At 46.5% G+C, this 10,266-nt stretch overlaps 1 protein-coding gene across 1 annotated transcript; it reads right to left on the minus strand.

Annotated features, from left to right (window-relative positions):
* Positions 1 to 502: 502 nt before the first annotated feature.
* On the minus strand, positions 503 to 7,660 carry bco2b (beta-carotene oxygenase 2b; the record flags this gene model as incomplete). The annotated part of the gene is made up of 12 exons (XM_084461566.1): positions 503 to 619; positions 728 to 838; positions 973 to 1,155; positions 1,380 to 1,517; positions 1,667 to 1,834; positions 4,114 to 4,274; positions 5,589 to 5,717; positions 5,911 to 6,013; positions 6,385 to 6,500; positions 6,611 to 6,822; positions 7,242 to 7,452; positions 7,624 to 7,660. 12 exons carry the CDS (start codon positions 7,658 to 7,660, stop codon positions 503 to 505), a joined length of 1,686 nt encoding a protein of 561 aa, XP_084317692.1.
* Positions 7,661 to 10,266: the final 2,606 nt, after the last annotated feature.

Raw genomic sequence — 10,266 nt, forward strand, 5'->3', positions numbered from 1 at the left:
ACATGACAAATGTGGACCATTCCTGTGATGTGTGTGCTGAGGAGGCTGGGGAACCAGTGTGAGTAAAACATGGTAGGCGCTTATGCAGTCAAGTTTATTGAAACCGTTTTAATTATTGTGATTCCTGTAGTGGGTGGAAATATGCAGGTTACAAAAAAGTGTAATTCTTTACAATATAGCTTGTAGGTATGACTTGTGCTTTGGGATCATGTTTTGCTTCTTCACATGCACGCATGCAGAAAAAAACAACTGAATTGCCACTCTGACTGGCATATCTCTGTGCCCCCCTTGTGCCACCCCAGTCAGAAAGGTCTACAATCGCCACTGTGCATTAATGCTTTGGCTCACCAGAAGAAGCAAGGAATGGAGGACAGAGGACTTACAACATGAAGGTCTTTGTGTGTGTGTTGTCCATGTGATGTGGCCCTATTCGCTGTCTCTTTCTTACTGAGTGTCTTTAAACAAGTGTCCTCTTTCAGGTATTTTCAGTCCATTTGTCCATCTATGCTGTGTTGTTGAATGTTCCGTGGAAGCCATAGGGGATGTTGACAGGCACCATGGCCCTCCCCAGCTCCTGGAAGGACTTGGCATCTAAGACCAGGAGGAAGGTGCTCTTGTCCTGGAGAGAAGGAAGGTATTAAGCACTCAAATTAGTATCTTACACACTTTTCTCCAGCCCTAGGAGTTCAGCATTTGTTTACCAATCAGGATGTACAAGCTAGCTGACCTTATTTGGAGTGATGACCACAGACAGGATGACCCCGTCGTCTTCCTCAGTGGCATCAGGTGACGGGACGAAGATTGGCTCGGAGGGGTACAAGCCAGGATGGTCCCACACCTTCCAAAAAAGGGCAACAGTCAACATTACAGTCAACCATCCAATCACAACCTGCATTTCTCTATATATTATCTAACTGCTCTCATACTGTAGATGGAGGATCACACTGTAGAGAAAGGTTTATCTGAACTGACCTTCATGGATTTGTCCTGCAGGTCCATCTTAATGAGGGTGTCTCCCACTAGGTGTCTGAAGCCACAGCCATAGAAGAAGCGGTAGGGGCGTGTGTTGAACTTGTCGTAGTTGATCTGAGGGAACTCCAGACCTCCGTACTTATGGAGCTCAGTGTCATGGAGATCCTCATGGGTGCAGTACACCTGCAAACAGCGACAAGGTGAGAGTCTGTCTGATTATCAGAATAGTTTGAGTTAGTGTTCTTCAAGCATTTATATCATATTTGTATCTGCAATTTCCCCCCTTACTGCATTTACCCCCAGGGGTCAATAAAGTAGGCTACACCTACCTACCTATACAAAAATCTTATTTGTATGATGTATATCAGATTGTATCAGTATTGATGCTGGTGTTGATTGCTTCATACCTTGTCCTTGCCAACCTTGATGGCGGTGGCGGTGCTGTTGGGTCGAGTGTTCAGGTTCTGTCCGACTGGTGAGTGCTGGTCCACATTGAGGGGCAGCACGAAGCGCCGAGGGAACACTCTGCACATGGTGTTGTACACCTGGGGACAACAAAACGCTTTCAATCTCAGAACCAGTTGGGTTTCCTATCCGGTGTTGTGTTGTTGTCGCTGTGTTGTGCTGTGATACAGTATGTTGTGTGTAGCCTACTGAGTTCTGTTGACTGTCTGACCAGAGCAGACAGGCGTACCTCGTCCAGGGCATCCCCAGACTTGCGCAGATTCTGTAGCATGTAGTTTTTGATGGCCTGTCCATCATCTGAGGCACACAAGTCCATGACCAGAAGGCCGTCCTGCTCAAAGGCGTTGATCTGGTGGAAGGTGGACAGGGCCTTGGTACAGTAGGTCACTGAGCTGAGCTGCACACACACACACAGACACAGGAACAGACGGTCAGACAACAGCATGATACACATCCTCACTGCAGCCTGACTTGTTGTGCCATCAATGTACTGCATCTGTCCCCCACCCAATGGGATTTGTGAAAAATGACAAAAATAAGGTACAGTATGTGTTTAACAGAGACTCCCAGACTAGAGTATGTTTTGTTTTAAAACTTAAAATACATAATTGAAGATAGCTTTTATGAATTGTTGAGATATGCTATTGTAACAATTATTGAAACTGAACTACAGCAGTCAAACAGCCACCGATTTTTCATAACCTGAGCTAGCACTAGAGGACGTGAGATTACCCAAACTGAATAAATACCACACATATGAATACAAAGCTGCCATAGCTAGCTCAATCCTGTATCTGAGATGTCATCTGCTGGAAAAAAAAACAAAAAAGATCTTTCCATGGACATCTTTGGCTACAACGAACACAAATTTCACATGCATTTTTATAACTAGCCCATTAAAAATGGGGACGTCAGAAAAACATTTGACTCAAAATTCACAAAACCTATCTTCAGTAATGTGTTTAAACTTTTTCTGCATTTGTGCAATTTTCTGCATTTTCCGTGAATCTCCCTGAAACGCAATACATAGCGTTTTCTCCAGTTTTCTCGGAACTGCGCCCCCACAGGCTCTGTGAGTAAGTGCACTGTGGTACTGTCGTAACGTTATCAGATTTTCTTTTTCTGGCTTCCTCCCATGGATGTATTAATAGAACTGGATAGGGTCACTCCATTCACTGACTGCTCGAAAAAGTGAAGCCCTATTGAACCGTGCCATCTTTGAAAAAAACGCATCAGTGATACCTTTGACATGCGCAGTCAAAGGTATTAATGACACGTTCTTGTAGTCCACGAACAGTCCACTGAACATGTTTTGTTTGCTAGTAGGTGGTATTCATTCTGTTTTGAGCATGGCGGGTTAGCCGCGAACTTCATGCCGCAACGTAAGATCCCGTCTCTGGGTGGACAGCTGTTCAACTCACCTGGGACCAGGTCCCCTGGAACTATTTCGCCTGTCTGCCCATCGCGTTGTTGTGAACGGAATGAAAAACCACCTACTAGCAAACAAAACATGTTCAGTCACAATTATACTGTTAAAACTAAGATGACTGGATACAAAAATGTTTTCCAACGGATATATTTGACGAAAGTAGATTAATAAGCAAGCTGCTTTTCATCGCTAACTCAGAGCAGGGAGAGCCATGAAACCAATCTGTTCGTGGACTACAAGAACGTGTCATTGATACCTTTGACTGCGCATGTCAAAGGTATCAGTGACGCGTTTTTTTCAAAGATGGCACGGTTCAATAGGGCTTCACTTTAGATTTCGAATCCTGGGGGCCTGCTTCCTCCGTGATGTTTCACTTCGGTTTTCTCACCTCCGCCATGATATCATTGAGCTAAAAAACGCATGATATCCATAGACGCCGGAATAGTTAGCTACTACTGTGTTGTTTAAAGTCGCACTGAAACGGACGTTTGAGATCATCTAACTTCCGTAGTTTGACGTACTTCTGACGCAAACAAGCTATGAGGGTGGGACATATGTTTAGAGGAATTTGATTGGAACATTGACAAGTGGACGGGTTTTAAGAACTTTAGACAGATTCGATAGAAGGATAGCGTTGATTGACAGGTGGATGTCATGAGATTATTGGCCTAAAATCTAAGGAACCTGTTGTCGTCATTGCACGTGACCTACCGTTTTCCAGGAAGTAAGAAATTATATACTTTGATATAAGATTACAACAAAAGTAGAATTTTGTTAATGTTTTGGCATACATCGTTGAATAGGTGAACACTATGACCAATTATGTGAACCAAAATGGGACAGAATGCTTTTTTCATTTCAGTGCGACTTTAAGCACATTGCACACAATGCTGCGTCCCGGGGGCACGACTTTTAAAAGGTAATGTCAATGTCAATGTATTATCTTTCTGAGTAGACTGTTTGGACGATTCAGCTTACTTTTAGTACATCTAATTGGAGAATTAGCACCAGACGTTTTTGTAAAGGTCCAAATATCGCGATGTATTGCTTTAAAATGTAAACATGTAAATATAGTCATATTCATGAAGAAAATATGTTTCCACCCCTTCAACTCTAGGAGTCTAGGATCATGCATTATGGGTGGGGGACAACATGTTTGCTGTTGCCTCTTGCTTGTTTTATCTTGCTTTAGTTAGACAATATTCTGTCAAACTAGTCGGTTAATATGTTCTGTCCGGTGGCCTCACCTTGCCAGTCTGTTTGTTGATGAGGTGGAAGATGGTGTCATGTTTGGAGTCCCAGAAGATGCCATCGCTGATCCCCTTCCCCCTCAGCTTGCCTGTCAAGATCTTCAGCATGTCTATCTTGATAGGCTGCTCAATGAACACCACATAGTTCTCTGACATGGCTGGAATCAGACAGGAGAACAGTAAATCAGACGCCACTTTACTGGAGACTCCACTACTGTGCAACATCAGACTCCTACAGGAGACAACAATGCTGCTGGGTCAAATCAACTGGAAATTCCTCATTCTCCTATAAGAAAAAGTGAAGTAATGTGATCTGTCTGACCTCACTCTACATTCTCAAAGTCAAACCTGGGCATGAGAGAGTGAGCAGAACAGGGCTGGACTCAGCTGAACGGGGTGGCTGTGCTACTGAGCAAGGCTGGTTATAGAGGTGAGCTGGGGGGGGGGGGGCTGTGCTACTGAGCAAGGCTGGTTATAGAGGTGAGCTGGGGGGGGGGGGGCTGTGCTACTGAGCAAGGCTGGTTATAGAGGTGAGCTGGGGGGGGGGGGGCTGTGCTACTGAGCAAGGCTGGTTATAGAGGTGAGCTGGGGGGGGGCTGTGCTACTGAGCAAGGCTGGTTATAGAGGTGAGCTGGGGGGGGGGGGGCTGTGCTACTGAGCAAGGCTGGTTATAGAGGTGAGCTGGGGGGGGGCTGTGCTACTGAGCAAGGCTGGTTATAGAGGTGAGCTGGGGGGGGGGGGGCTGTGCTACTGAGCAAGGCTGGTTATAGAGGTGAGCTGGGGGGGGGGCTGTGCTACTGAGCAAGGCTGGTTATAGAGGTGAGCTGGGGGGGGGGGGGGCTGTGCTACTGAGCAAGGCTGGTTATAGAGGTGAGCTGGGGGGGGGGGGGGGCTGTGCCACTGAGCAAGGCTGGTTATAGAGGTGAGCTGGGGGGGGGGGTGGCTGTGCTACTGAGCAAGGCTGGTTATAGAGGTGAGCTGGGGGGGGGGGGGGGTGGCTGTGCTACTGAGCAAGGCTGGTTATAGAGGTGAGCTGGGGGGGGGGGGGGGGTGGCTGTGCTACTGAGCAAGGCTGGTTATAGAGGTGAGCTGGGGGGGGGGGGCTGTGCTACTGAGCAAGGCTGGTTATAGAGGTGAGCTGGGGGGGGGGGGGGTGGCTGTGCTACTGAGCAAGGCTGGTTATAGAGGTGAGCTGGGGGGGGGGGGGTGGCTGTGCTACTGAGCAAGGCTGGTTATAGAGGTGAGCTGGGGGGGGGGGGGGTGGCTGTGCTACTGAGCAAGGCTGGTTATAGAGGTGAGCTGGGGGGGGGGGCTGTGCTACTGAGCAAGGCTGGTTATAGAGGTGAGCTGGGGGGGGGGGCTGTGCTACTGAGTAGAGGTGAGCTAGGTGGGGCTGTGCTACTGAGCAAGGATGGTTATAGAGGTGAGCTGGGGGGGGGGGGGGCTGTGCTACTGAGCAGAGGTCCACTCACCAAAGCTGTGGTAGTAGGAGGGTTTGGTTTTGTCCGCGGAGGGGATGGAGCAAATCACTGTAGCGCCCTCTAGAGTTTCCTCCGGGCCAGCCTTGGTGGGAGGGACACGGATGATGTTGTAGGTGGCTCCTGAGAGGACACAGCTGGGGTTTAGAGGGAGGGGCTTCTTACAGCCATCCTATCAGAGTGCTTTCTCAAAGGAGGGTGGGAGGGTAGTCCTCCCTACAGTATGTATTTGTTCTGCTTTGTGTCATGTAATACCTAAGTTTACCATGTAACACATTACATTACGTTGATGTTGGCCAAAGGATATCTGACTGACCTTTGGCAGAGTAGGAGTTGCCCATGTTGTAGGTGGTGCCATCAGGGTCATTGTGAGGGTGGGCTGTGGCTCCATTCACAGCTATGAACTTGCTCCAGTCCACCTGATGAGGACAGATGTGAGCATCGTCAGCACAGCAGGCCAGTACAACAAAGACACTCTCATCTCAGCAGGGGCAACCATGATCTTTAAAAATGTATCTTTGAGTAAAAACCATACACAGCATACAACATGGTAGTCGATAAAACAACCAAACCTCTGATCACTGATGAGACATACACATTTGTGGTTTTATCTTAGGAAGTATTTGGTGTGTGTGTGTGTGTGTTTTGATGGGGCCTGACACCTTTTTCTTAGCCTCCAGAGTTTATGGGTCAGGGTTGTGTGTTTTATAGTGTGTGTGTGTGTGTGTGTGTGTGTGTGTGTGTGTGTGTGTGTGTGTGTGTGTTTGATGGGGTTTGTGGAGCAGCACACCTTATTCTTAGACTTCAGAGTCTCAGGGTCTAGCCGGTGCATGTAGTTGGTCTCTGTGCTGACGTAGTAGTCACCTTTATACCTCACAAAGGCGACGCTGCCGTTATCCGAAGCCTCTGTGGGTGTAGTGGCATAGAGTTGGAACAATACAGCTCTGTGAGTGTGACTCAGTGGACAGCTAGTCTGTATAAGTCTAGTCTGAGGGTGGGGCAGGCATTTGACTCACTGGGCACCTCGAAGCGGGAGAGGAAGCGCTGGAATAAGTTCTTGCAGGGGTCAGGCATGGCCACTGTGCCAAACTCCATCATCACAATGCGGTTGTGCTCGCTGTTGGCCAGGTAACAGTCACTGTTCAGGAAACGACTCTTATAGGTCACCTGACCTCTGGAAATCTTGAACTGGTGCAGCAGTGCCATGCCATCAAACCAGTGGTTGAACCTGGAGGGAAGAGGAGAGGAAACGAGAGAAGAGGAGCTGTCTGTTAGCTGTGTATTATGGATCACAAAGATCAGTCAAATCTCTACTGTGGTATTCAGTGTAGTCAGGCCGCCATTGTAAATAAGAAATGGTTAACCAGCCTGGATCTAAAGATCAAATAAATCTTACACACAGAAATAGGTCATGTCTATTTTGCTGATACTGTAGTTAGTAAACAAGGATAGGTGTCATCAGGGTTATGGCATGCTGAAACAAATCTAGCCTTGGATCATTTCAGCTCATATGCAGGCTATATGCAGCACTATAGTATGTGGATCAGCAGTCCACCTCCATAGCAGCAGCAGGAGCAGCTCAGAGACATGGAGATGAACCACAGTCTGCACCTGCTTACAGTCTGAACAGGAGGGAGTTTTACTCACTTCTGGTCTCCGATCTCAAACTTCCCAGGTCCGTTCCTGAGTAAGTTCCCATTGATCCAGTCCGGGACAGTTCCAGTGATGTTGGTGTTAATGGCCTCTGGGGTCTCCTCCACCGAGCGCACCAGGTTCTCGATGCAGGGCAACCCATGCACGTCTGTGTAGTAGTGCTGGTTCTTTCTCTTGGACTTACTCTTCTTCCCTTCTTGCTCTGCTGCGAGGGAGTTTGGTTTGGCTTAGTCATAATCTTTGTACACTAAACACAGTACACAAATACAGAGTAGAATAGCAGGAGAGAGAGGGAGAGAGAGACGTAGACAGAAATTCTGGAGAGGGAGAGGGAGACAGTGATATGTCAATCAGACAGATTTGCCGCTGGCCTTACCTGGTGCAGTGGTCTTCACAGGCTCCATGCTGGTCATGATAAACGTGTGTGTGTGTGTTGAAGGCTCCAAGATGCTGCTGTGGGTCTGGTTCTGAGGAACATGTCTGGCTGTGCGTCTGGTCCTGAGATTTATACCATCTTGCTCCTCCACAAACAGACCTGGCTGTGCTTACGTAAGCCTGTCCTCTGCTTCACCCTCATGATAAGCCAATCTCTGACAGTCTAGTGACACCCAAGGGGTCGTAAACAGGGGCAGCTAGAGGACACCAAGAATTGGGTGACTCGACTGCAACTCGCCCTTCCTCCTAGCCCTGCACAACTCCAGGACTCTGAAGCGGGCCAGGAAGATTGTGGTGGACCCCTCTCACCCCTTGTGGACATCCACAGCAGACATGGGGTTATATATCTATCAGGGTGGTCTTCTGGTGACAGTGGGGCATCCACTGGACCTGATTAGAAGATAGGAAGGAGAGAGAGAGGCACTAGGGAGAGGGGAGGCAGAACAGGGTTAGTAGCACGCAGAGCCATAAAAGCAACATAGATATTAAAACAGAACGTGCCAGTTGCAGGGCAACCAGCATCTGTATACACATCTAAATATACACACAGTGCATAACAGGATATAACCCAATGTATACAGAGGATTCACCAGCAGGCTGGAGGCTGCCTTTCCGTGTCTCTAGGTCCTGGCTAGTGATTGTAGGCTAGACTGAAAAGGTACGTCTTGAGATCTCGCTTAAAGATTTCCATTGTTTCAGCCCTTCTTAGGTACTCTGGCAAGGTGTTCCAGAGGTTGGGGGCATAGAAACGGAAAGCTGCCTCTCTGTGTCTCTTGGTCCTGTCTTTTATAATAATAATAATAATAATAATAATAAACTTTATTGTATAGCACTTTTTCAAACAAGAGTTTTACAAAGTGCTTCACAGAACATATATATATATATATATATTTTGAAACTGTTAGGAGTTCAGTACCTGAGGACCTGAATGGTCTGTTGGGCATGTACTGTACCTGACAAGCATGTCTGAAATGTATTCAGGACAGCGACTGTGGAGAGATTTATAAACTAATAAAAGTATTTTGAAGTCTATTCTAGAATTGACATGTAACCAGTGTAGTGATTGTAAGACTTGTGTGATGTGTGCCCTCTGTCTAGTCTTAGTGAGGACTCGTGCTGCAGCATTCTGTATCATTTGTAGTTTAGAGATTGCTTTTTTTGGTAGGCCTGATAGTAGAGCATTGCAGTAGTCCAGCCTGCTTGTGATGAAAGCATGCATTAGTCTTTCAGTGTCAGCCTGAGAGAGAAACGGTTGCACCTTGGCAATTTTTCTTAAATGGTAAAAAGATGTCTTGGTAATATTCTTAATGTGGGTTTCGAAATTAAGATCTGAGTCAGTATGACACCTAGGTTTTTAGCCTGGCATTTGGTGTCAATTGCCAGAGTTTCACATGATCTACAGTATCAAAGGCTGCACTCTGGTCCAGGAGGATGAGAACAGAGAGTTCTTTGGAGTCAGTATTAGATCTGAGGCCATTTACAACTTTGACTAATGCTGTCTCTGTGCTATGATGGCCGCGAAAGCCGGACTGGAAAAGGTTGAGGGTAGAACTTGTAGCTAGGAAATCATTAATCTGTTTGAAAACAATCTTTCCAGAATTTTACTCAAAGATCGAAGGTTGGAGATTGGTCTAAAATTGCTAAGAACTGAAGTGTCACCAAAGCAGTTTTGAGTATTGGTGGAAACCCTGTAGACAGGGAGTCACTAACAATGGCTAGAATGTCATAAAACACAGTCAAAAATAGTTTTGAAAAAATCGGTGGGGATACAATCCAGCGGGCATGTGGAGGACTTGAGTTGGGAAACTACTTTTCTCAACATTTCTGTGTCCACCAATGTGAACAAGCTCATATGTCCATTACATGGAGGAAGAGGTTCAGTAAGCAAGACGCATGGCCTTTCCTGGGTGATATTCCTCCTAATATTCGTAATCTGAAGCTGCAAATTCCTCACATTTGGAGGTAGAGAGCAGGTTGTCCGGTGTTTTTACAGCAGGATTTATTAGGCTATCTATCGTTGAGAAGAGCACTCTTAAATTATTTTGATTGGTAGATATCAATTTTGAGAAGTGGTCTTTCCTTGCAGTTCTTATTGCCTTATTAAAGGCAGAAAGATATTATTTCAGAATATCATGGTGGACCTGCAGCTTGGTCTTTCTCCATATACGCTCAGATCTTCTGCAGGTTCTCTTTAGTTGATTAATTTCCTCATTCCGCCATGAAGCTTTATGGATAGCTGTAACCCTTTTCAGTTTAATAGGTGCTACAGAATCCAAGGCTGCTCTTACTTTGGTGTTAAAGGTGGTTGCTAAGTCTTCAATATTACGTGAGGGCCCCACTTCTGGAGTTAATAAACTGTTTGTGTTCATTATTTCTCTAAAACTATCAGCTACTGCAGAGGTAAGATACAGTTTCTTGACAATGTACAATGACAGTACTACTTTTGAATTTAGGAACCAATGCAGTGAAGAAGATACAGAAATGGTTGGAAAGAGTGAGGTCACTGATAAAGGAGACAGGAGTAATAGTCAGGCCCTTTGTAATCACTAGATCAAGGGTGTGGCCGCGGTTGTGGGTTGGCTCG

Source organism: Borostomias antarcticus, assembly GCF_949987555.1.
Source record: "Borostomias antarcticus genome assembly, chromosome: 1".
In the NCBI taxonomy this organism is placed as follows: domain Eukaryota; kingdom Metazoa; phylum Chordata; class Actinopteri; order Stomiiformes; family Stomiidae; genus Borostomias; species Borostomias antarcticus.